The following is a 27,826-nucleotide window of genomic DNA, read 5'->3' on the forward strand; positions in this document are numbered from 1 at the left end:
CCAAGAAACCGGAAGCGAGGACTATTAATGGGTATTGTTGCAGGTTAGTCATGCGTTGCTCGGCATATAAGATGTGCAAAGGCAGCTGTCTTTTGGTTAATGCTTTGCAGTAGCTTTCTTTGGTCATGCAATGTTGCTAGCTTTCAGTTTGTTCATGCCCAGGTTGCCCAAATTTGTCACGTGTTCACTGCATGTAAGACGTGCAGTGGCACCCCTGGCCTTCTGCTTAGCTACGTTTGCTCATGCCGTGCCACGTTGGTATCTTTGCCTCCAGGTGCATTTTGTTTAGTTTAAAGGAGTGTTTTTGTTGTGAGAAAATAAACTTTCCTGGACAATTTTTGAGATTAATAGTCTGTTTGTTTTCATAAAAAGCCTTAGATCTTTGAGTTTAGCTCATTAAAATGGGGATCATTGGGAGTCATACAAAGTTTACATCAAATTGTTTAGCCTGATTGAAACTGACAAGAACTTACTTTGGATCTGGTGCTTGTCTTTGTTTTAAATCCACAAAAATGGCCTTTGACATGTCGCTCTTTAGGGACACACGGCTGGGTCCAGGTCCAGGTCCAGGTTCAGTTTCAGGTCCAGGTTCAGCAGAGTCTCGTCTCTGATGGGACCTGAAGTTGTTGAAAAATAGTTTAAGTGACTCTCACATATTCAGTCAACGTATACTCATAAGTGACCAATAATAGTAAATATGTGGTGATGAAATATTAACTAGTGTCAGTGACTTGGAGACAGAATCAGTCAGATGGTTCCAGTCATCTCACCTCTGAGCTTTAGTCTTCATCTCCATTCTTCTGATTTTAGAAGGAGGGGCTCCCTTCTCTCTGTCCTCACACTGATCCATTCTGCCTTCCTACCTTCATGTGGGGAAGAAACACAAACCATTTTCCATCATTGGTCCTGTAACGATATCAGCTTTTCCACCACGGATTGTCTCCTTTTTGCTGTTTCATATCGGAGTCAGCTGCTGTACTTTACTATCAGTCACTAGATGAAGCCATGAGGCTGCAGCCCAGCACACAATGATAGAGCAACAGCCAGGTCTGTGTATGTTTTTGCCATTTGATTTCTTCACCACATTAGTTTTTATTGGTCGCTTTGACGCAGCTGTCCAGTGAAACAACACATTCCCTTAACAGTTCACACACAGGTCTAAACAACGACTTGCAACCAGGTATATGAACATGTCCAATCAGTCATTACCGTGAACAGCAAATCACAAACCACTGATCTGTGTGAATCAGTGCGTCATTGATCGTCATTGGAGCCTGTTGCTGTTTGTTGTCTTTGTAGTTTTTAAATTTACCTTGAATTTGCTGTCATGAAGAAATACATTGATTTACTAATTCCATGACATTCATTTTTTAAACTGTGGCAGAAAACTGAAATATTGTAAATATTACAGAAAATACATGTAAAATACAGTAAAATCTATTGGAGAATAAGTTACAGCCACTGTTGATACTCAGTCTCTGCTTTAGACCTCCTCCATCCATGCTGTAAAGACCAACACAGACCTGGCACCATTTTAAGGTCTAAGGACTGATGCAAAGTAAATATTTTTTTGAAGTGTCAAACAGGTGCTATGGTAAGTTCTTACTGGTCTTCATGGTTGCTAATTTTTTGGAATAGAACAATGGAGTTTAGACTGTTTTAATGGCGCCAGTGTTAACTGTTTTGCAAAACAGAGGAGAAAATGTGTCAATCCTATGAAAACAGGTTTACACATTTGTCTGATGTGTCTGATGCTCTGCTGGAATAGTGATGATGAAGACTGAGCAAACTTTTTTTTTAAAAGTACATCTATTCTAATTCCTCAAATCAAGAGAAACAAGAAAACCAATGTGGCTTGTATTTTAACTTCAGGACACATTAACAAGTACGCTATTTCAGTAGAGCAAAATGAGACTCTGTGTGCGTGTACGTGCATGCGTGTGAGTTTTGTGAATAGGTATAAATTACAGATCAAATTTGCGCTGTTTGTTGTCTGCTGTAAAAGTAACATTTTTTGTAGACCAAATATGTATTGTAATGTAAAAGGTAACTCCTTTCGGCTTTAACCTGTCGGGAGTCGCCACAGCAAATGATTCACATTGTAGATAAGGTAAGTTTTTACACAGGATGCACTTCCTGAAACAACCCCTCTTTGAGAGGATTGAACCCTGCAACCTTGGCGACAGGAACATGACGCGCTAACCACTGTAATGTCATGTAAAATATAGAATGTAAAACTGGACTTAGTGCCTCACCAGCCATGAAGCTCACCATACGTCATTGGTGAAAACACAAATACCAGTCGAATTATTTTTATGTTTACAAAATGTCTGCAAGTGATTGTTTCCAATCTGAAACAAGGTGTTAGTTCTAACACAGGATGACAGACCTGGTGTGTTGTTGACCCAAAGAAAACCAGAGGATGGGCAAACACTTTGAGTTTAATTATAACAGAGGAACAGAGGGAACTGAACAGTGATACTTAGTTTAACTGGCTTTACTCAGACTTAACACACGACTTAGACTTTTACCACTGAACCTAACACACTTACAATCAACATTAATAAATTCAGGACTTTGTTTTTAGTTAACTCAGCACTCTTTCACAATGCAACTGGAGGGGAAGAGTAGAAGGTGGGTGTGGGAGGGCATCGACAAGCAAGACAGATGTGAGAGGGAGGCAGAGCCAGCTGAGGGATCCCAACACATGGAGAGCCTTTTCTGTGTGATTAAATGAGACACTGTGCCTCAACCCACAGGCAAGGCATGTAGTGTGAAACTTTAATTTATTACTCTGGAGATTGTAGAATACATGCCAAAACATGTTATTGTGTCTGAGAATTGAAGAGACAGCACCTGGTTGTTTGGGTCGAAATTGTCAGGACCACAGCTCCCAGTAAGACCAGTACAGTCATATTGTAACAGGAGACACGTTTTCAGTGGTTTTACCAGAAACCTATTAAGCTCATTAAAACTTTATATTCTGACAGCAATTTTAGCTGGTTGTAGAGAGTGAAAGTGAAAGCTAACTAAAGCTGTCTAATAAACATAATAGAAACAGAAAGGCACGCACATGCGCCCTAAGAAAGAGACTCTCATTTTGAAAAAATTATACACATAAACAAAAAGCAGGTGCTCACATTCAAATTAAGTACTGACTTTATATGTTCCTTTCCTGAAAGACTTAACTGAAATCAAGTTAATTTGTCCTTACTTAAAATACAAAACACACTGGTTTTGTTTCTCTTGATGTGTGGAAATGTAATTTAATCAAAGCACTCTGTCAAAAAACAATAATCCAGCTTTCATGTTTTTTGTCATTTCCCATTATTTTCCAGCATACAGAGACCAACAACAACCAAGAGTAAAGTGAAAGGAAGTGAAGCATCAGAGACTTACAGCAGTTCTCAGCAGAAACTCTGGGTCCTGGTTCACCTCAAAGTCAGTAAAGCTGAAAATGTCTGAACTGGATCACTGCTGCTGGGAACACTGGTACCGACCCACTGACCTTTAGAATGAGCTGTTCCTGGTTTCTTCTCAGAGTCACATCGGTCAAACCTGAATGTTCACTACAGTGGAACAAAAATAATCTTTTGTGGACTGTTGGCTGCTGACTGGAATGTGGTCCTGACTGAACTGGTTTCATCAGGGTTAAAATCCAGTCTTGGGCACTGAGTATGTTCTCGTATGATACAACAATAACATCAGTGCTAAGGCACAGAGGAATTAATTTTTTAATAATTATATATAATAAATGAATAAAATATTCCACAGTACTCCCTTACTTACATAATCCTTTTTTTGTCCACCCATATGTACTGATTTTCATTTTCATGCAGAACCATTGTATAATGTAAAGAGTTAAGACTTACATCTCAGAGAAAAACTTAGTACTATTTAGGTATGGGGTGCCAAATGTAAAAGTAGAACCTATAACTAGTTTTCTCACATTTAACTAAATGACACAACATGTTTTCTCACATTTAGTTAAATGTGCAAAAGTCTAAATGTAAATGTTAAATATAAATGTAAATGTTAAATATAAATGTAAATGTTAAATGTTAAATGTAAATGTTAAATGTTAAATCTAAATGTTAAATGTTAAATGTTAAATGTAAATGTTAAATGTAAATGTTAAATGTTGGCCGAGTGTAAAACTGAATATTCATGAATGGGCAAGACTCCATCCCTACCCTCAAACAGCGCTGGTCTCAAATCAGAGACGCGAACTCAAACACGTCAAACAGTACGCATAGCTCCGCCCACATCTGACTCTGGATCGGTGCACGAAAATACTGGAGAGAAGCTTGAAGTCGAAGCCATCATGGCCGCCAGCTCCGACTCCCTCCCGTTGGGGGAGATTGAACGGGCTGTAACGGCAGTTGTGCGGGCTGAGGCTCCGCTTCAAACTGCCGTTCTGTCGTAAACACCATTAATGAGGAGTCAAGTAGGTTTAAAAAGAATATTTCTGTGGCGCCGGTGGAGAATTAGTTGGCTAACTATACTAGCTAGTCGAAGTTACGTCCAGGCTAAAAACAAAAGTTTCCAGATCAGATGTGGGCGGGGTTTGCGCGCACTGTTTGAGGTGATTGAGTTCGCGTCTCTGATCTGAGACCAGCGCTGTTTGAGGGTAGGGATGGAGTCTACTTGCCCATTCATGAATATTCAGTTTTACTCTCGGTCAACATTTAACATTTACATTTAACATTTAACATTTACATTTAACATTTAACATTTAACATTTACATTTAACATTTACATTTAACATTTAACATTTAACATTTACATTTAACATTTAGCATTTAACATTTACATTTAACATTTACATTTAACATTTAACATTTACATTTAACATTTAACATTTACATTTAACATTTACATTTAACATTTAACATTTACATTTAACATTTACATTTAGACTTTTGCACATTTAACTAAATGTGAGAAAACATGTTGTGTCATTTAGTTAAATGTGAGAAAACTAGTTATAGGTGCTCCTTTTACATTTGGCACCCCATATTTAGGTGGATCATCTATTAACTGTCATCATGGAAAGTGCAATCATTCAGTTTAGTTGAAAACTGTCCCCAGACCACTGAAGTCGTTGTATTAGCTCGTCCTCTATTTATTTTGTCCACTAGATGGTGGAGTAGAGCAAGTGATGAATGAGGTTTTGCTTTTGATAGAACCAATCCGATACAAAGACCTTACACTGTTTTGCTTTTTGGTTTTTGAACTGACACAATTTATGGCATCGACCTGACCTAATTTTGCTTATTCCTCTTGTTTTAGACGTGGCAACAGCTGACCTGCCATCAGCTATTAGCTTCAAAAGTATGATCCCAGATGAGAGAATCTGATCAGAAATTACCAAACGTAGTAGATCAGTATCAATAAACACTTGTTAGTGTAAAATGTGATTCTACTTTTATTCATTTAAATATGTATCGGAATAAATTAAATAAGTATGCCACCATTATGTGTCATTAAATAATGCTTATGGTCAATAAATAAACTTATCAGCAGTTTCACTTTTTTCTTTTAAAGCCTGTGTCGATAACGTCCATGAAGATGAAAAACCCTCCAACCCAGTGATGACAGAAACAAGAATAAACATTAAAACATAACTTCAAATAACTGTTACACATAATTTTCTGACTTATCGCCTTCGTTATCCTTGGGAGCCTGTGCGCGTCCGCGTGATGCTGCAGCGCGCGCACGCATAGCGGCGAGAGAGAGCGAGAGAGAGAGAGCACCGTGGTGATGCTGCGCCGCTCCACACCGTCCAGTACGGAGGCATGACGTAGGGAACTGGCGGGGGGCGGGGCCTGTGGGACGCGTCCGTCGGCACCGGATCACCGACAGATCGGTCCGTCCGTCTGTCTTTCATTCATCACTCGTGGCGACATCACTGCGGACACCGCTCCGTCTCCGTCTCTCCTCAGCGACGCCAAGGACACCGCGCACACACCATCCGCGGTAAGACGCGCACGGGCCGTGGGCTTAGACGACGGACGGGTCAGTGCTGCCCCGGAGGTCTGTGGGGAGGAAAATTACCAGGCTGGATAATCTGCGGGAGGGCTGCGGAGCGTGTGCGCCCGTCGTGACGCGTTTATTGTGTGCGTGTCATCTGTAAATGTGTAATAATCGTGTGATGCGCCGTGAGCGCCTCGGTCGTGATGAGCGGCGTCCAGGAGCGGCGCAGACGAGAAGGCCGAGTCCCCTGGTCGCCATCAGAAGTGTAAAGCAATGGTTTGAGACTTCGAGATGCTCCGGGTTCATGCGGAGCCTGTGTGTGCGTCGTGTTAACGGCGCTTTCTCCGAGCTAAATCTGGAGCAAACACAAGCACCTGCCCAGGATGAAGAAGATGCAGCCTGTAGTTATTTGAGATATTTCCAAAGCAGTCAGCAGGCTCATCCTGGCATTCACGGCTATTTTTGGCACCTGGCACCAAATGAAACGCCGGACTATTTTTAAGTCACTTCCCAAGGAAAAATACTGACCGTTCAAGCCAAATCGTGGCGTTTTCCATTTCTGAACGCGCTGTCGTCTGCGCGTGAGCCTCTGAGAGCGCGTCTCCAGCCTTTGCCCGTGGTGGTGGTAAACTGTGGGACAGAGCCTTCCCTTCATTTTACAAACACAATAAGTCCATCCAAGTGTGACAGGCTCAAAGTGTTTCCGCTCCCAGTGCTCGCAGGCCGCAACGGCGCGATGTCGAGCGTTTTGCTCCACCTGCGACCCAAAATCCGCGGATTCTCCTGCGGAAATCCTGTGCAACGTGGGTAAAAGTTTGGTTTGTGCGAGGGTTCTGCTGAGACGTTTGTGTTGGACAGTAAACGCAGACCAGCACCTGATCACAGATGGCAGGTGTTAAGGATGGGGCTCAGAGCAGTTCTGATCCAGAACTTCCATATGAGGAGCTTTTATCCCTAAAATCCTGATTTGTGTTTATTCTGATCCTTCTTGCTTTTGACTTGCTTTTCACGCACTAATTAGCAGGCGAGGTGAACCCCATCCAGAACCTTCCCCAGTGAAACCGATAGTTTTTCCCTCCCGTCGCCATAAAAAATACATTTTGTGAAATATTTAATACCATCTGTTCCACAGAGCCGGCGTGTGTTTGTGCAGTGCTGCGGCCCGTCCACATAAGGATAGAACGGCTCTCAACACATTCCATGTCCTGCATGATTCAAGCTTAACCTGGGACAACGTGACGGCATATAAATCTTGGGGTTTAACGTCAGAGTCGACCGCGAGAGCGAACGCGGGGGAGAACGGATGACCGTTAATGGAGAAAACGGTTCTTCTGCTCAGGGGCTGATATTTAGGTGAAGTCTTCACCTTCGCGGTGATGATATGAAGCATCAACGTAAAGGCTGGGTCTGTACGTCTAGGGGCGCGTTGGTGGAGCTCGTCCACACATTCTCCACCAGATTTGCTGGATGGATTAACATGGGCTGATAACGCTTCCATTCTTAGACGCGTATCACCGGCAGCGCTGGGAGCGGCGGGCTTGAGTTGCAGGGATGCGTACAGTGTTGGATATCTAAAACTCAGCATATCCACGGCGGGCATTGCTTTACTTAATATGTTCAACAAATCAGAAAGGCTTTATGGCAGGAGAAGAGGATGCGTCTTTATTTAGCGTTTGGAGCAGCCAGTCAGACAGCAGCGCTTAATTTGTACCGCTACACAAAAGGTGGACCTGAATCCCACCTCGTCGCATGGGCCGGGGGTCACGTCGCGACACCGAGGGCGGAGGGCGACGGTTCCAACCTCCGCGACACACGAAACCCGCGTTCTCTTCGCGACTGATGAAGGAGGTTTTTTTTTTTTACAGATTTGGAGCTTTTTGATGGCAACCACTGCTGTTCAGTAGGTGGAAGGAGGAATAGTGACAAACCGCTGCTAAAATTAGCCCGACGGCCACGTTAGCACAAAGACACCGGCTGTTTGAGAAGAACAAGATCGCGGAAACCTCCTTTTAAAGTTAAATGCTCAGAATTCTTCATTTCATAAGACGTAATGTCCCCAAAGAGGCGTAACACGCTGCAACAGCGGGGGATGATGGCGCTCGTGCGGGTTTCGGCCCTGAAGGACGCGGCGCCGCGTGTTCCCCGCTAGCGCTGGGATGGCGGCGCGCTCAGGGCCTGACAGAGCTCACACAGCTGCTGCGGACGTCTCGCTGTCGGCCGCGGCGTCTTCCTCCAGAGTCCGGTTTCCGGCGTCCGGACGGGAGGACCGGCCGCGAACCTGCGCTTTGTGCTGAGCGAGCGCGCATGGGCGGGAGCGGGAGCGAGGCTCGCGCAGAGACTGCAGGTGTGGAGACAGATGCTGCACGTGTGCTCCAGTGAGGCGGATGCAAAGCTCCCCGTCCTTCTGAAGCTGTGATACCAGTTAATTATAGCAGAGAAGCCGAGCGCCATATGTTGTGCTTGGTGAGGGTCCGTAATTACTTCCTGCGTGAGTCGACTGTCACCTCCTCGTGGAAGCGGCGCTGTCTCAACCTCAACGCTCTTGGATGCACTTGACCTATATGTGTCCAGGGCGTTAGCATGAAAGCAGCACAGGCGCTAATAGGACGAAACGTTAGATTAGTGACATCGTTCACGTTAATGCAGAACCAGCAGGTCACACAGGATGTTGATAGATGTAGGTGTTGGCATATTTATTCCCTATCACTATCATTAGGTGCTTTTCCTTTTAATGGAAAACTTCCCGTTGTCACTCTCACTCTGATAAAAGTCCGAGAGGGAGTGAGTGAGTGAGCGAGCGAGCGAGCGAGCAAGGGAGAGATAGAGGCCTGCATGTGATCTGATGCCTTTTGACAGGTTGGTATTTGGAATTGAAAGTGTGGGGTCATTATTGCATTAATCATGGAAGCGAGCGGGGAAAAAAGCACGGCCCAACATCCAGATCTATTCTTTCCACTTTTGTCAAGTCGTTTGCTCACATACTGCACCGTCCCTGTGGGCTCCCAACAGCAAAGACAGGGGGCTGTGCCACATAGTGTCCAGTGTGCTCATATAATAATAATAATAATAATAATAAAAAGAAGAAGAAGAATGCATTATGTGCTGGTATGATGAACAAAGTGCTAATGTGCTAATTTAGGTGAAGGTAATAAACCTCCTACAAGCCAAAAGACTGTTCATTAACTATTTCAAAATAGGAATCACAAGAGTATATTAGATAATAACTGGTTATCATGAAACAGAGGCTGTGGTAATTACTAGGCAGGTCCTGTTTGAGAAGTTGGCGTCGTATCTGTGAAACAGGCACAAACTAGTGTAGTTTTCAGAGTCTTAATTTGTGATGCCTTCAGGGTCATTTCGGAACTTTATGGCTCCCCAGACACCAGCAGCTGTTACTTTAGCTCATTTATTGATTCATTTTACTTTAGCTATAAGTCAAGAATGTAAACACATCACAGTGGATTTGAACAATGTGAGTGGAGCTTTAAACCTATGGCACAGGGTGAAACCGGGACTAGACCCAGTATCCGCCATGTTTGTAGTTCTAAACACAGCCTCCTGATTTTTCTGTGGCACGAACCAATCTGCTGTTGGGATGAATGTGACAACCTCCCTCCTCGAACACTCATGCTGCTCATCTGGATGGTGAACGCATCCAGCGCTTCGTCCACAAGCACACAACTATGTGCTGATGATCGTTTTTTGTTTACTAACGCTCTGAAATGTGATCTGACTGCTAAACATTTTCGGTTGTCTCTCAGGGTCAAGTGGTGAAATTACATCCCTGTTTGTTTTGACAGCTGACAGCTACACAGTAATTGGCGGTTTTGGTTAAAGTGATTTCGTATGATGAAGAGGTCGGAGCAACGCGGCGGAACATGAACATAACACCTTTATGTACATCCTCTATGTTAACATTAACGTCTGGCTAATCCTTAATACCCACCATTAGAATGCCTCCTTTATGTATCAGACGCGTGAACAGCAGAGTGTTAGGATCTTAGTCCTACGGTCCACGGTGACAAGTCCGCCAGCAGCATTCAGGGTGTCATGTGACCTGCTGACATTGTGCGAAGTATCCGATCGGGCTCACTTCTGGTCAAAAAGCGCCCGGTTTGCTTTGAGGCACTTATGGTCGGGGGCAATTTGAGAAGGAACATGTGTCAGCGCTGTGACGGACAGGCGGTGTGTCCAGGCCGGAGCCGACAGCTGGGACGGTCCCCGGCGCTCAGAATATATGAGCACAAACTAAAGCAAATGACGGAGACTTCCACAGCGTCATCCTTTGTCCCACAGGACTGGATGCTGGATTGTGAACATCCTAGATGTGTGTTACTCTGACTTTAATCTACAGCTGTCATTGTGCTATTTGGGAGAAGTACGGTCCTCACGGACGGGATGTCGTCTGTAAAGCGTCTCCAACGTGTCAAATGATGTGAGCGAAGAGGATGTGGAAGCCAGAGGTGCCGGGTTCGCATGTTACAGACACGGATTTGAAAGTCGCTCTCATGCACAGTCGCAGGAAATGATCCGCTGCTGGTGAACTGTGTGCAGCACCGGGTTTATTTTGGCAGTGGCACGAGATAAGAGTGAAATATGCTCAGTCGCCGCACAATTAGTAAATAAATGCCACGTACGCCGTACGAAGCATCAGATAACGAGCTTCCCAGAGAAACTAAGTGAGCTAAGTTCAGGGGAGATTTCTTGATTGCAGCTCATTAATATGCAAATCACAGCTTGCATGTTACAAATTTGGGCCCCTGGATAGCAACCTGGGAAATAATGCAACTCTTTGTTATTGTGCAGAATTTCAGCGGCTAAGCGCTCGTCTCGTGTGCGCGGCTTTTGAGGATTGTAGTATTATATAAAGTGAGTTGAGGTGACTCTGTTGAGTTTTTGGTGTTACATAAACAAACGTGTGACATTGGGACACGCCGGCCCAAGAACAGAGATACAGTGGATCCCACTAAGAGGACTGTGGAGATTAATGGCTCTATACATGCTTTAGTGCTGAGGGGACACTGGGGGGAGGAGGACAAGAGAGGGAAAAGAAGGGAGGGACAGATTTAGGAGGGGAGAAGCGAAGCAGGAGGCGGGGGGGATGGTAGAGAGGCTGGGAAGAAGAGAGGGGGAGGGGAGGTTCAGGAGGACCGGGAGAGGAGGCTCGCGGGAGGTGGACGTGTGAATGAGGCTAGCAGCTATTTAGGAAAGGAGGAGAAGGGTTCAGATTAAAATAGAAGGAAGGGAGGAGGAGGTGAAAGGTCAAGAGGAGGGTAGGAGGGAGTGGAAAGTTTGGAGGAGAAGCTGTGCGGTGGAGGGGGGAAGGGGGGGGGGGGGGTTGTCGCCTGCGCAGGCCGTGTGATGAGCTGCTGCAGAAAAGCGGCGTGTCGGCGCGAGCGCGAGGCGACGCGTGGCCGGAAACCAGTGGAAATCCCTGGTTTCTCCCTCGCACTTCCCCTGCGCCGCGTGGTCACGGCGGCTGCACCCGCAGCTGTCCGTGGGTGTAATAACACACCCACCCAGCACCTATCCCCCACACCCACAGCCGCAGCCATCCTCCCCTGCTCACGACCCCCAGGCTCTTATGGTCACTGGCCCTCGGCGCGTTTCCTGTGGGTCCTGTCTTATCTGTGGTCACTTCCAGTACGCGGCGATGATTCATCGTGTGATCTGTGGGTCACAAACTCGCTGATACAAACTAGTCGAGGCCTGTGGTTGCGTTGTGGAATATGGTAGAGGGATGTTTGGACTCAAACACAGAAGCCAGTACTTACAAACGAAACATTTATTAAAACATGAACAAAGTTCAAAGCAGAAAACCAGTAAATACGTAGGAAACAAGGATGTTGAGGAAAATATCAACAAAGATCATTGCATGAGCAGGCGCAAGCAATGAAACATGACACAATACAGACTCACAGGAAACAAATACCAAAATAAAAGTCACTGCTTGAGAAGAAACTAGGGTCAAATAATGGGTGAGTATCGTCCTCAGATGCAAAACGTTCCCGGTTCGATCCCCGTCTCCGTTATCAGGTGTGCCCTTGAGCAAGACACTCCCCGCTAGCCGTGCTAGCTCCCTGGCAGCGCCATGAGGCCCACGGCTCCCCAGGGGATGGGGTGAATGCACAATGCCCACTCTGGGACTAATGCGTTTCTAAATTAAATTACATTTAATTTACTTTAATCAAATAATCATTAACAGAAAACAAACCCAAGTAATAAATGAGGCTAAGACAAAAATAATAATGTAACATAACTCAGCAAAAATGACAGATTATAACAGATGGAAATCATCACTTTCCACACAACCAGGTCAAAGACTTTTATTTACCAGCTTCATATTAGATGATTTTCCACTTTCTACAACATTTCGAACCTGAGCTGATCCCACTAATAATTTGAGATGTTGCGCTCATCTGTTGCATGAATTCCTTTAAAAGCGGTCATTAGAGGCACAGCAACGTTTCATGTTGTATCTCGTGTCACTTTGAAAGTGTTTTGACTCACAAAGCAGCTCAGGAGAAGTGGTAAGCACACACTGCGCTGAATAATGCACAGTGTGTCAGGTGACGGCCGTACAAGCGTGGGTCTGATGGATGGGTTCAGGTGGCGGTCTCACCTGGCAGACGGTGGACATCTGGCCAAGGTAAGTGCAATTCACATAAATCATTGTTTCTGTTTGCTGGTTAATCACACACACACACACACACAGACACGCGTAGGCGTTCACAACTTAACGCTTGTCGCTTCTTTTAGGGAACCCACCCACTTCCCATCTATTTGGCTCCATCCGCTTCTCTGGAATCAAAAAGCTTGTGTTCAAGAATAGACCCAGATGACATGAACGACAAGGAGGCGCTGTGCCAGGAGCAAACTCACACCGATCCGGAAAGAAATCACAAAGAAATGCTTTTGTTGTCTTTTATTTGAGACTTGGTAAAAATAAAATTCTAGCGTTATATTTTCATTACTTGCTACAAAGTAACATCTCGGTTCTGGTCCTTTAAGGCTGAGTCTCCATCAATAAGGCCCTCACTTGTAGTGAAATAGTGACCGTTGGCATTACTACTTGACTGTCACTCGTTGCCATGGGAGCAGTGACAGCTGTGTGTCAGAAAAGTTGCCATGACAACAGTGAGAAATGTTTGGCTCCAGTTGTTGAAATGTCACAGTTTGGCTGAGCTGATAAACAGCCTTTAGGCACCAAAAGCTCGGAAACATAAAGTCCCGTGTGTTGCTGGTGGTTGGATCAACGTCACGTCAATAGGTGATGGGTCGATGTTATTACTGAACCTGACTGACCTCCCTGTTCATCTCATATGCAAAGCCAGACCATAAGCATTGATGTGACACCAGACGACCTGTTCATGCTTAACGTTAAAAAGATTTGAGCTTCAGTATTTTCATACCTTGTGATACAAAGAATTTTAAATAACAGTAAGTTTCTTGTTGAAGTGTGGGAGTCGTTTCTGCTTTTCTTACCATCAGGACAAGGCTATGCTCCACTACATTAGGCTGTTTGGAAGTCATGTTATGCCTCCTTTACAGTCTGTCCCCTGTATTTGATGGATTGTTTCCACTGGGTGAGATCACAAATCCAGACCTGAGGCTCCACGCAGTGTCTGGGGTCTGATCGCGGTTTGCTACCTTTCCGAGCTCAGCGTGTGCCTTAACGAGCCTGCTAATTAACAGCCAGCCGTCAGAAAGCCGCCGCTTAGCTGTGGTGTCTCCGTTAACAAGCTGTGCGTGCAGCGCCGCGTGCTCCGCGGGCTCCGGTTTCCCACAGTCCACAGGCCGGTTGGGTCGGACCCCATCCTCTGGCCTCTGTCTGCCTGACAAACTGTAGAGCGAACCGATACAAGGGCAGATGGGGAGCTTATTTGCCAGATTAAAAATAATAACCATAAACCAATTACTAATGTTTTAAACCGAGCAACGAAGCCAAAAAATCCAAACACGCGCTGTGTTTGTGAATCGTATCATGTGTTCCGTGAGTGAGAGCTTGCTAGTGTCGGCGAACAACAGAGCTGCAGTTTAATATAAGAGAGTATTGACACACTGGGGAAGCAGCATAACTACAGCAGCTACTTGCAAACTAATGTGTTGACAGGGTTGATGAGTGAGGGTGAATCGGCTGAAGGTTAACATAATGTCAGCGCGCTAGTGAGTGCAGCCCGTTTCCCATCGCTGCGCCGCCGTCACTGGATGACGCCTTGCTTTATTTACATCGCTGTTTTTATTATTTAAGGTCTCATGCTCACTCAGAGGTCATGGCTGTTTTGGAGAATTTCGTCGTGACAGATGTTGGTGCTTATCCCTCTTAAATCTCTCAGCAGGGGCTTATTTAGTCCAAATTTAGCCCCCCCCCATACATGATGTTTGGGTGATGCAGATGTGGTTAGGCCCAAAAGGGACGATACTGATGATTAAGCAGAGTGGACGGTTAAAATTCATTTTTTAGGAATTAGTCACTGGATTTAATAGCTCCATCCCAGCGCCGCGAACCCTCCGAATTATTAACGCTTGGACAGGCTGCCACTGAGAGACACAGCATCAGCACATGTCCATCTGTGAGCACGGTGCTGACTTTTAGATGGAAAATGAGTTGTTTTCATTCGATTCAGTCGATTTAAATTGGATTTATATTAACAATACATTCCTGTGTCCAGCTTTCCTACATGCACAAGGAGCCAAAAAACTAATACTTTAATTTGATGTTAGGTTTAACACACTTTACACCCACATGTACAGTATGTAAGTATGTTTATTAATGGTAATATTAAACATAATGCTTTTCATTCACTGGCATTTGAACAATAACATGTTGTTAGTTACTCTGGTGACTCACCTTCAGGGAGTTTCAAATGGGGCACATGCCTCCACTTCAACTAATGGGAGAACTGATTAGAATTTGAGTGTTGACTCTGACTCAAGTGCATCTACCTCCTCGAGGCTGTTCTTCTTCCTCCTAAGCTCTGAGGAGTTCATCATGAAGAGGTTTCGCTTTGATCGCACCTAACGTGTCTCTCAGATGCCTGTTGTGATTTGATGTCTTGCCTCACGGGCACTGACAGCGCTTTAGACATTGTGATGGTTACTTACAGTCAACACTGAACCTATTATTTTCTTAAAGCACAGCTTCATCATTTACTTTACTGAGTTACAAAGAAATGTTGATCCTTAAATATTTGCATGGTTTAAATGCAGATAAAATTATAATTTATTGAGATTTTAGACATTCCTGACAGTCAAGATTAAAAATAAGGATTAAGAACCTATAGTTGCATTGTCCTTTACTTCTTGTTTTCATGTGAAGACTTAGGATATGTTTGTATTTTAAATCTTGTTCAGTATTGATGCATTTCTCTACCAAATATTCTTGTAACAATAATACAGTAAATGTATAGTTGTTTCCCTCATCCTGTGATTTAGTCACTGTGTCAATCTTTTGTTGAATTTTAAGAAATAATTGTATTTGTATTATATTTATATGTATTGGGGCAATGGTTGTAATAAAAAACTCAATGGTTCTAACTTGCTATAAGTAGAAAATTATTGCCTTAAATTGAAAATTGCATTTTGGAATACACGTCAACATTTTGATGTGTATTCCAAAATTTAAGTCTAAGTCAAGACCTTAAAAAAATTAAACTAAAGACCAACCAGCAAAACATTAGAATCGCAAACGTTTTTTGCATGTGAATGTTATGAAGTGTGAACAATCCTGCACAGAAGCAGGAATGTGGGGGGACTGTGTATTTTTCATCGTTGTCTTATTTTACTGCCATTAAAATAAGACAACGTGATGACGGACAGATCGATCTATCAACTAATCCTTCTCTGGTGCCTTTGTGTCAATGGTTTGTTTCATGTATAGGCTGGGCTGCGTGGGAAAAATGACACGGAGCAACACAGTGCTCTGCTTATGTGTTTGGCTCGGCATGGATCCTACGGGTATGAAGCACGCAGCATGGAGCCAAGGATCTACCCAGGGAGACATGAATGATTATGGTGTCCATGTTCTCATCACTTGGTCAACAGGATAATCTACTGACATCATGGTGTGTTCCTGTGAGTTTTCTACAAATCAGGTGCTCAGGAGTGTGATGGTCAATGTGACAGTGGGAACACAAGCAGCTGTTGGTAGTGTACGCCAAATAATCCAGCTGTGACGGGTATACGTCTCAGCCAGTTCACCCCCAAAGCAACGTGGCGGAGCACTCTTCACACTGCTGCTCGAAGGCCTCCTCATGTGGTTTGGGCATCGACATATGGCCAGAGCCAATATTCAGGGAGCCCACTGGCATCGGCGCCCAACCTTGGCAGAGCGACCAAATTCCATTTTGTTTGGGTTACACTGCCAGCTGAAGGGAGGAAGGAAGCTAGGGCATGGGACAGGAGTGAATCAATGAGTGTGTGTGTGTGTGTGTGTGTGAGAGCGAGCGAGGGGGAGACAGAAAGTCCAAAACAAAACAGCATCACTGACATGGGCAGGAGCCGACCGGCAGCCAAGGCTGTCAGCTCGTCTCAAAGCATCGGAGCGTGATGGAAAAGCTCCCGTATTCCTGACGTGTGTTGTGACCAGACAGTGTTTTCATTACAAATACCATCACAGCTCACACGGGTGATTGATAGAATATTGGAACATGTGTTTGCTTCTGCAAAGCAACAACTTCCCTAAGGGGTGAACCAGTCTCCCTCCCACAGGCCCGTCTCTCAGCAGCATCAACACACAGGGCTTAATAGAATTAGCAGTATTACAGTGTAGCCTTCACCTTTTTTTTCCGATGCAGATCTGTTTGTTTTTGCACAATGCACTGTTCACTACTGCTTTCCCGTATGTTCAGGGGACAGTTCATTATGACAGATAATGCTCTCCATGGCTGCTGTGCTGCACCAGGCACCGTCATAAGCATTTACCTGCTGAGCCTAGGTTCACGGCTGAAGCGGCGTTCGGCTGTGGACCTTATAAAACAAATCAGCTGGAGATTTCATTATTCGTGTTATGACATCAAGGCTCGTTTCGAGGGAGGCGTGCGCCAGTGGAGAAGACGAGTCAAGGTTTATTCTCTATAGGCTGCTAACGCTGGATATTAAGGTTGTTTTGAATTCATTTCCACACTGGGGCCGTATTATTATTATGCTCAGAGCCGCTGTGGTGCAGCAGAGCTGTGTGCATCGTGCGTCCTCCTGTCTGGGCTGGAGGAAACCTATTAGTCGCTTTGCAGAAGCAGAATAGAAAGTGTCACACGGAGAGACGGTGACAGCAGCAGCTGTTTGTGCGCGGCCTTCGGGGACAAAAGGCTCTGTGCAGTCGTATGCTGCCTCAGCATCACCAGCGCGGCTCCTGGAAGCAGAGTTATTGAGGGTTTCGCGTTCGACCTTTTCTCTTTCGTGGCGAACAATGAGGCAAGGTTGCGTTTCGCGTACTGCGGATGTACAGAGACAATAGGTCCTAGAATCAGGCAAATACAACCTTGGATGAACAATGTGTACCGTTTTGCCCCATGCTCTTGTTTATATAACAGGAATGAAGCCAAAAACTGAACTGAAGTGGGCAATGCTAAGCCTCCCCCATGACTCAGCAGCCAGCGTGTACTGTATCCCAGCAGCAGTAACTTAAGGTCGCTTTTTCTTGTATGGCTCTCTCACTCTTACAACTCTGAGCATTCACTCATAGTCTGGACATTCACCGGGTCAGTCCAGAACCTTAATGATTTTGTTTTTTTACTTGGCTGCCTGTCTGAGACATTTGCATGTAATTAAGCTGCATCTTCTTTCTCCCATGGTTCTGTTTCATCAGCCTTGTATCTTCCCAGCAGCTTGGCCCCTCAGTCCAGCTGACCGACGCAGGTGACGCCCGCCGGGAGCCTGGCTCTGCTGGAGGTTGCTCCCGTTAAAGGGAGTTTTTTTCCTCTGCACCGTCGTCCTCCACATGCTCCGGAAGGTCACAGATGCCCGTCCCACCTGTCAACAACCTGGACTAGTCTGTCACAGGACCAATTTAAAAGACAACACTTATTCTAACAATGACGTCGACAAGCTCCTGGACAGACCTAATGTAAGCGCTCCAGGATACTCTGCTGTAGAGAGAAGATGATGGTTGACTCAGAGACGAGGTGACAAGGTCCCGCGGGTGAAAAAGAGCCCAGATCGTCCATCCATGCATCACCTGAGCCGCCGAGCCTTGTAAGGAAGCGTGGCGCTGGAGCGGATCCCTGGTCCCCAGCTGTGAGGCCACGGAGCATCCACCACCATGGCAGCAGAGGCCAGATCACAGGATGGAAAAAACTTCATTAAGTGTTGGACTTGACAAAGGGGAAGAGCTTTTCCTGGTCTCAAATTGAGCTTATCGCGTCTACTTCCAATTGTGCTGAACTTCAACAATGTTCAGCAAGACTCTTTTCAACTGTGAATGTTCTCTGTTATTGTAAAACTGTCCAACTCTGCAGATTGATGTAAGTCAGCATTTGCTCGTCATTGCTTTTGTTGTTCCCTCTGGATATTGTGTTAACAATCTCTGCCGACCAGCAAACGTTTGCCTTCGTAGACGTCTGCGGTTAGGAACACCTGGCTGTAAAAGGGTACTTGGTATTGCCCACACGCGTGTTTGTTTCTTTTTGGTTTGGTTTTTGTCAAATAAATAATGACAGAGCAAACAAGGTCATATGCTGTTGTGTGTATACATTTGTCTGAGGTTGTATTTGCTTCTTAGGGCGATGATGAGTCAATACACTGAGTTTGCTGATCGCTGTATGTTGGATGACAGTTCATTTGATTTACCTGTTACCTGAGTAGAAGGACGCATGGTTGTGCAACGGTTAGAACTATGGTCCCAGAACTGGAAGGAGTCAGATCTGAACCCTTTCTCGGTGGGTTCTCCTTTTCTAGAAGCACTTCTCCGCTGGCTCAGACTCTCAGGTGCTCAAGCGTTAGCTTCCGTTGCTGCACAGCTTTGCATGACGAGCTGCAGAGATTCAGGCGATGTGTCAGCTCCTTTGTGACCCTCTGTGACCCTCCATCCCACCCTCGCAGAGTAGGTAGCGTTGATGTGCATTGTCAGTCCACATTCACTTCACCCCTAGAAGGCTGGGTTCCGCTGCAAATTGTAAATTCTCAGTTTGGGCATAAAAGCTGAATGTTGGAACCCATCAAACTATGCAGTAACACTTGTTTACTCCTTGAGGCAGAACATGAACCACTCACATGTCACTCCCTTCAGTAGACCTCAGTAACAGCCACTTCACATCTGATTGCACAACGACCTCAAGAGCAAGTCTCTCTTTTTTGTTTCCTGAGTTAACAGGCAATTGGCCTCTCTACACTAACAGACTGAAATGCGTTGTGCACTGGTAAAAAATACGTCCTAATGTACTTCAGTTCCCAGGACACCTAATCAATTGAGTATACACACTACAATGACACATAGAACCACATTACCACACAATACATTAGTGGGTTATTTACTTAGTAATACTAAGATAGGCAACATCCACTATTATGATGTAACTTCTTTACAAATATTTGGCTTCATATCATTTTTTCACTTTTATGAATTTCTCAGCAAAGCTGCTTCAAAGGCTTATGTTTCTTAGCATGTCGTCAGACACCATTACTATGGAGATGACGGGGGTGAGGCTGTGGATTCATTAAGAAATGATACCATTTAGCAAACACTTCCAGAGCAACTTAGCAGTGAAACAGACAGCAAACCAATTAGCTGGATTAAGAAACTAAGAGTAGAACTGTATTAGTGTCAGGAGATTTAGGTGTTTATTAGCATACTTGAGATCAAAACTGCTGAGTAATCTGAATTAGAGATTTTCTTCCACTATTGCATGATCACCACTGAAAAGCTTTGCCTGGTTAGGGTTTCACTGTTGACTGTTGAGTTGGCTATTGGTCAGACCTGAATCTCTGTGAGCTATAAACGGCATAAGTCGAAGGTTCACGCAGAAAAGCCAGCGCAGGTTGAGCTGAGATGTGTGATGTGGTGTTTTACAGACTCCGTGTTAGGGCAGCTGGAGGAAAAGTGACAGCTGTACGCTTTACAAGGGAGGGGTCAAAGGTCGTCTTCTTAAGCAGTGGTGTACCCAGGCCTGGTTCCATGTGAATGTGCCTTCACTAATGACGTGTTCATCATGAAGCTGGTGGTTGGTGGTGAGAGCTGGACAAAGCCTGTAATGTGGGAAGCAAAAGGGAAAGTTGGAGCGTTTTCCAAAGCTCTCTCAAACCTGTCTCGTCTTCCTTTTAAATAATTCCTTCATATGCTTCAGTTACAGTACCTGATACCTCTCCCCACGCCTGTGTTTCTATTCACTCAAAGCATAGGAGTCACTCATTGCAGGATGCAGCTTGCCGTCCACATCGTGCATACATTGTACGACGGCCTGCTCTGTGACTCATACAATGTGCAATAACTTCTCCACTTCGTTTCTCACCAGTTATTTCAAGATGAAGATCGATACCAGCCTGACTATGCCCCAGCTGCCAGAGGCCCTGTCCCAGACAGGCCTTCAGTTCACGGTGGCCACAGAGGAGGACTTCGATGAGATTATGGCTATGAGCCAAGACATCTATGGAGGCCTTGACTACTTGCCCACTAGATACAGCAGCTGGCTGCAGGAGACCAACCGCATGGTCATATTGGCTCGCAAACAAGGAAAAGTGGTACGTTCAGTGAATGTTATAAACATATTTATGGGGTCATAGCAGGTAAGTCTCTGGTTAGGTCATCAGTTAATGGAGTAAGGAAATTAATGGCAGACATACTCCCACGTCTGTACAGATATCCCCTTTTGTAAAGGGGGTAGTTCTGCAGGAGGTCTGTAAAACCAGCCAGAGGCAACAACATGCCAAAGTGGTGCTGAAAAACCTTTTCAGTGGCATGAAGCAGTATAAAATGAAATGCAGCAGTAAAACCTAACAGGACGGGGACAGAGATGAGCTCATTGTTGAAGATCGTCTGTGATTATCGCCATCACTAGGATGTGCTCTAAATCCTGACTTCATACGGGGTATTTCTGTGCTAGTGCTTACATAATTGCTTTGAAGCAGCCTGACCTTGAATCGTTGCATGTTCCATTAACTCTCTTTTACTGCAACTTTACAACAGCAATTGAAGATCACTCTGCGTTAGTTACAGACACATGCGCATACAGTGACAACTTTTGTGAAAGGAGGCACTGACCTTCTGCGGTTGCTGCCACTGTGACCCACCACTGTGACCCAGACCTGATTAATGATAGACTCCATGCTCTGATTAACATGCCCTTGTTAGCCAAATCTTCCAATAAGTCACCTGTAGCTCATTTGGTTAGCTCTGCTCCACTCGACCCAAAAAGCTCTTTACCTGTGACCATTCCATTTTTTTGTCCTAATTCTTTCTCAACAGATTGCCCTGGAATCCGTGTGTGTGATTGACAACGGGGAAACAATGCTGGTGGAAGGCCTGCGCGTTGCCCCCCAGGAAAGAGGCAAGGGCGTGGCAGGTGTGCTGCTGCGCTTCTGCTCCGAACTCGTCAAATCTAGGTACACAGATGTCAAGGTATGCCGCCTGACCCGTGACGACCAGCTTGGACCCAAGGACTTCCAGAAGTATCGCATTATAACCAAGCAGGTAACAAATCACATGAGAAAAAGCATCATCTATTGGTAGTAAACCATAGGCTTCATGCGTGTTGCAGATAGTCTAGTTTTTGTAGTTTTTGTCAGGTCACATGCTTTTTCTTTCTAGGGAATCCTGCTGGTACGCTTCAGCGCGGAAGACCTAAAGCTGCGTCTGTGTGAGCTTGGCCTGGGTGGAGACTTCCAATCTTCCATGTCCACCTCCTCCACTAATTCTCTGCCAGTCCGCCTTGACCAAATAGCTATCCACCGTCTTTATCTGGCTACTGACCTGATGCGGAGTGTCCTTCCTAATTCCACCATCATTCAAGACTGGCAGCCTTTCAAGCCTGTCCCCAGCAACATGGCCATCCTGATGAAGAAGGACATTGACTGGATGGTGGATGACGTGTCCAACCCTATTGTGGCCAGTCTCTGTACCTTCCCTTTCAGGGTGCCCATCGGAGACGACTGGTAAGTTGCTGTTTCCTAATTTTACTTATTCATCATGTTAGTAGATGTTCCTAGTTAGTTCTATCAGACATAATGTATTTTTGGGACCAACCAAAGTAAAGCCATTATGACCATTGGCTAGAATAAAGACAAGTTCTGCTCCTGTCTTTTTTGGTATAACCTCCAGGGAGCTTGAATCCATGGCTTTGGTTTCTCTGCATGCATTAATTTTCATGTTCATGACGGATCTTGTTTAAATCCCAGGTATTACTTAAACATTGACATGTTTGGTAAAAATCTGGACCTGGCCCGGCAGCAGTTCTTGTGCCACCTGCAGAAGCACACCGCCACCCTGCAGGGCCACGTGATGTGCCAGATCTTCCTGGACCCGCCTCTCTGGAAGCCCATGGCTGAGTTCTGCCTCAACACGTTGAACGTGGAGCTGGTGAAGGAGTACACCGAGCAATGCGTGGTGGAGTCAGACATGGTGTAGTGAGACGAGGTGAATGAAAGGTGGATGAAGGCGCCACGAAACACAAATGACTGGCCACAATTCAATTACATTTAGAAGAAATACATTCATCTCTCAACCGCTGAGATAGAAACCGAGCAAATAAAAATCATTAAACACGTGTAATCAATTGCAATTGAGCTCTGAAAAATGCTACAGTTGTAAACTAAATATGTTGATATAAGTATTAAGTCATGGATCAGCTCAGTGTTCATTTTAGTTGATTATACAACAAAAACTTCCTGTGTCTCAGTTAAGTTTATTTGTTTTTTCTCGCATTTATGCAGTTGGTCAGAGATACAAATCTGTTTTCGTTGAACTGCATGAAAGTCAATGTTAACAACAAAGTTATAAACCATGACGTGACTGCAGCAGTCCTACAAAAAGAGCTGAGTGGCCATTTTATTCCTATGGCCCAATTTAAGCTTATTGCAATGATTACAGGTGTTTGTGATTTTACATTTAACTTGTCTCTCATGACACTGAAAGGTCAAATAAGAGTTTTTTTCACAGCAAGCAGTGACAAAAGCTCCTATTTGAAACCATAAAACAGTAAACATGCTAATATTAGACTTCATAGACAATAGCTACTCTTCATACCCTCATCTTAAACCTGTCATCTGTGTTCTTTCTGTAAATATCAAACGCTAAGCAAAATCAACATGCAAGTTGAGTTGGATTACAAAATCTGCACAGCTCTGAAGGCACTTTAATAAAACTTCACCAACAAGTTGTTTCTAAGTTAGATTGAAAAGGGTGCAGCTATAAATTAGGTGCTTTCAATTACTTTAGAAAAGCAAAATTCAGCAGAAACAAAAAATGTTAGTGAAATGACCATGCTCTGACATACATTTGAGCCTTCCTTATGCTTACAGCTTAGCATTTCTATATTTGTACATATTTATATTCAGACCCCTTCACTTCTGGGTAAATTGTAAAAGCAAAAACACTTTTCACCGCAGCTCTGGGACCAAAATATCAAAAGCCAAGGCCAGCAGAATAATCACTTCTTTGTTTAGCTTTCTAAAACACAGTAAAATATACACACGCTACACGATTCTAAACATAAGACATTAAAGTGAATTTAAAGCCTCCACACAGTAAATAATGTTTTGATGTGTTGTAGATTTCTTTTAAATGGATAAAATAGCAATCTTATCCGTCCAAGATGAAATCGGCACAATAAAATACATTCAATAAACTATCTAGAAAGTGAAGGGGTATGAATAATTTCTTAGCAACTACATACGCTATCTTGCAATTTTAACTGTTTTACATAAACGCTACAAAATAATAATTTATTAAGATGACCTAGGCTTACTTTTGTAGTTTTTAGCGTAATGCTAAGCCATGTTAACAGATTGCTGTGCAGCTTACTACTGGCTTCAGCTCATGCAGGGAGACGCAGAAATAAGGTAATTTTGCTAGATTAAAATGACTTTTGTGTGTTTTAACTATCCCTGATATTAGCTGGCAAATTCCTGTTAATAACCGTATTTCCTCTGCGACTCTACGACGCCAGAGAAGGTTGAGCCATGTCAAATGAAATTAGTTTCCAGATCTCTGTCTAGATCTGGATTCTGCATGACTGACGTTTATCCATTAACTTGAATTGGGCACTTAAAGTTCTAGACCGCAACTTAACACATAAATATTGATTCATCTACTGGCATCCTGAATTGTCATGAAATTTGGTACGTTCATGGTCGCTGTAGGATAAACCATCTTGGTCCCCTCACTTTTCTTAGGGCCACTGATCAGTTCTGTCTAGATGGGTTCTATGCATCTAGAGAAGTTACATGTATACTGTAGGCAGAACCACACCAAGCTGATGTCAGAGACCTAGAAGTGACTGGCTGACAAATGGCCTGGGCCAAAAATAGTTGCACTTGAATACAATGCAAAGATTAGCAGCTAGACAGCTAGCCTATGGAATCCAGTTTGTGCCAGTGGCCAGAGACCCCCCACCGTAAGTAGTCCACCAGACCAGCAACTGCAGTTTGGTGCATCATGGCCTCTTATATAGAAACACAGAGGATGCACATTCACGCTGCTCTCAGCATATATAGCAACAATCATTCTATATAATAAGCATCAATTTGGTAACTGTCAAAATGAGCATGTTGCCGTGACGACATACAGCCTCACAGGACGCTGGTGGTGCTACACAGATGTTTTTTTGTTCTGTAGTGAGGAAGTTTCGCTTGTGAAGGTTTTTTTTACATTAAAGATATTTCAGTGCAGCTATTGATATGAAATAAGGACCAGACAGTGGTGTTTGTGAAGATTCCCTGTCCTGGTCATTGTTATCTAAAACCTGCTGTTCAGTGACACTGGACATTAGGATCTTAAAGATGTTCCACCTTCCACCCAGTTCTGACCGGCTGGGAGGGCTAGAAAGTTACCATCAAGTGTTTAACGATTTAATGCCTCCCTCGAGTTCGTGGCTGCCTCAGCCACTCGGTCAGTCCAGTCCTGTTGCCACTTAAATGCACCGTGTGGAGAACCACTAATGAAGTCAGAGGAACATTCCAATTAAAAGTGCATTCAGTTGGAATGATGACAAAGGAGAAGAGAGAGAAGTATTGAGCATGAAGAATAAATAGTGATCCAGGTGATTCTGTAGCTGTAGTAGCTGAATAATATTTGCTAAATAGAATCATCTGGGATGGTGCATTTCAAACGTTTGCGCTAAAGCTGTTTGCTTCGTTTTAGATGGAGGTTTCGTCAGGAGAAGTTTAGCGTTTAAACAGTGTTCTAAACCTTTACCAATACTAGAGCTACTGATGCCTTTTGCTTCTGAAAATTCATCATTAAGCACATGAATTGAATTCATACCTGTATTCAATAGAAAACAGAGGTAAATATATGAACACGCAATGTATGATGTCGTTTTAACGGAAGGACGGTCGGGTAAATTAAAAGATTAACCTAAGAGAATGTGTAAATACGATGTTTTACCAGTGAAATAATGAATCATTAACAAACCCAGTAGTTCCAGCATATGAAGCTAAAACTAGTAACTGTGTTTATGACACAGTCCATACACTGGGCATAGCACCATCAGCATGTTTACTTGAAGTGAATTTAACAATACGTTTTTTAATCTTAAAATCATTTAATTGGCTTTACCGTTCTCAGTCTTATAATTTAGGTGAGTAATGCTCAGCTGTGAAGTCTTGTGTTACTAGATTTCCAGAGCTTTGATGCCTGTGTTTACTACGCAAACTGTTTAGAAGCTGTAGAGCATTCATTCACTGGACACGGAAGCTTTGTGTGTCTAAAGAGAAGAAAAGTGCCAAATTTCATGACTGCTAAACCTCTATGTGTATCAATTGTCATGCACACATTTATAAAAAGTAAAACAGCAAATTTCTAGACGATGAAATCCTTAATTAAGCTTTAGTTACACATTTGCCTATGAGTTAAATATTGTTTGATATTATCCCTCTACAGCAGCCCCCAAAGCAGCCAGATCCACCAGTAGATTCATGGGACACTCAGTTGACTTTAAGTTTTTGTTTTTTTTATTTATAGCACTTTGTGTGGAAAATGTGATGATTGTATACTTTGTATACAAGTGAATAAAATGCTAAGGCATTGTGCTGCAATCCCTATAAGTATTATAGGGTTAAGTATTATATTATTGTATATGTTAAAATTACTGTACAAGCCATTGAGTTAGTGGGTAAAGCAGCATGCACTTTACTTGTTTTGGGCAATAACGATGAGCTACGATCTCCTGGAAAGTACAAACCCTGTTTCCAAAAAGGGCTGAGGCTTTGACCAAGATGGAAATAAAAGCCTGTAATTCATTAAGTTACTTTAATCTTTATTTATGCCATGAAAGCACTGAAGTTATACGACATTTATTACAAACTGTTAACACCTATATAGTCAGTTAGCTTATATTTTGCGAATATGAGCTCATTTACTGTCACGTTGGGAGCTGGAAATGTTTCCTGTGTTCCATTTGTCACCAAAATAAAAGTTTGAAGCGTATAATATAAAAGTACATATGTCAGTTTTTGCTCCATTTGATAAAACGCTCTCTTCTGGAAACGGGGTTTGTAGCATCATCAGTGAACAACAAATATTCTGGTTGCACATCTTGATGTCCAGAAACAATCATGTGAGATAAACCTTTCTCTGTCAGTTTGATGTAAAGTGTAACCATTTCACGAAATGCATATATAGACTTTTGTACATCTCTATACAGCAGTGCTGAAGATAACACTATATTTTATTGTCAGAACAAACCAACAACAGGAAGACGTTGAAATGGCTGTGGCTTGGGCAACTTAAGTCGAGAGACATGATGTAACTAAATCTGTTTAGTACACTACTTACTTGTTATTGTATGTGTTGTATTCCTTTTTGTGAGACTTTGTATTTTTACATCTCAGAGAGAACCTTTGTCCTTTTTACTCCACTATGTGAACCTGACAGCAGTTAACTTCAAAGACTAACATTGTACATGCAAACTATTAATAGATCACGCTGCTTGAGTTTAAACTAGCAATGTGCTGATAGACATGTATAAAGACCGTTTTAATTTAACATTTACTCAGTAACAACAACTTTTATCTCTGTATATTAAACCTTGTGCTTAATTTGTAGTGATTGCTTTTTCATGGCTTGATTATTACCTTTGGCCTCCTGAAGGAGGAAGAGGAACAAACCTTTATCATGTGTTGTACATCAAGTAAAGAGAAGTAATGAATCTGTGTTTCTGTGATATTATTTTCCTCATCTAACAGAATTGTTTAACATATTTGGAGCTACTCAAGGTTGAGAGGTAATTGATGGCTAATGGCCTTTTACTTACTCATGCAGTAGCCATATAGACACGCAGGCACAGGAAAACTACTACTGCTAATAATAAATGTCTTTGCACTGTGGGAGAAAACTGGAGCCCACACAGGTACAGGGCACTTGGTTGAGCCAAGCCCTTCTAGCTGTGAAGAGACAGCAATAACTTGTTGTTGGTCCCTCATAACAACATATAAAAGAATAAGAAGAATAAAAGAAACATACTGTAAATATACTGACATGTGCAAGGTAAATGCTGTGTGTGTGTGTGTGTGTGTGTGTGTGTGTGTGTGTGTGTGTGTGTGTGTGTGTGTGTGTGTGTGTGTGTGTGTGTGTGTGTGTGTGTGTGTGAGTCGTTATTAGCAGCCCACATGCACTAGGGAAGTAGCTGTTGCTGTGAAACTTCATCTGGAGGGCAGCAGGTCAAACAGTTGATCTGAGGGGACCCCTGCGGTCATTTTTCTG

The 27,826-nt window shown here is 43.7% G+C and overlaps 1 protein-coding gene across 3 annotated transcripts; it reads left to right on the forward strand.

Annotated features, from left to right (window-relative positions):
• Window positions 1-5,780: 5,780 nt before the first annotated feature.
• Window positions 5,781-27,272, forward strand: nat16 (N-acetyltransferase 16). 3 transcript variants are annotated; one of them, XM_029140741.3, is made up of 6 exons: window positions 5,781-5,979; window positions 15,857-16,040; window positions 20,424-20,649; window positions 21,374-21,598; window positions 21,716-22,059; window positions 22,303-27,272. In XM_029140741.3, exons 2-6 carry the CDS (start codon window positions 15,982-15,984, stop codon window positions 22,529-22,531), a joined length of 1,083 nt encoding a protein of 360 aa, XP_028996574.1. In that variant the 5' UTR covers window positions 5,781-5,979; window positions 15,857-15,981; the 3' UTR covers window positions 22,532-27,272. The 3 variants fall into 3 exon arrangements, with proteins under 3 accessions (XP_028996574.1, XP_040925316.1, XP_028996583.1); XM_041069382.2 differs by having other exon boundaries at window positions 5,783-5,979; window positions 15,857-16,050; XM_029140750.3 differs by lacking the exon at window positions 15,857-16,040 and having other exon boundaries at window positions 5,786-5,979.
• Window positions 27,273-27,826: the final 554 nt, after the last annotated feature.

Source organism: Betta splendens, chromosome 2 (genome assembly GCF_900634795.4).
Source record: "Betta splendens chromosome 2, fBetSpl5.4, whole genome shotgun sequence".
Lineage (NCBI taxonomy): Eukaryota > Metazoa > Chordata > Actinopteri > Anabantiformes > Osphronemidae > Betta > Betta splendens.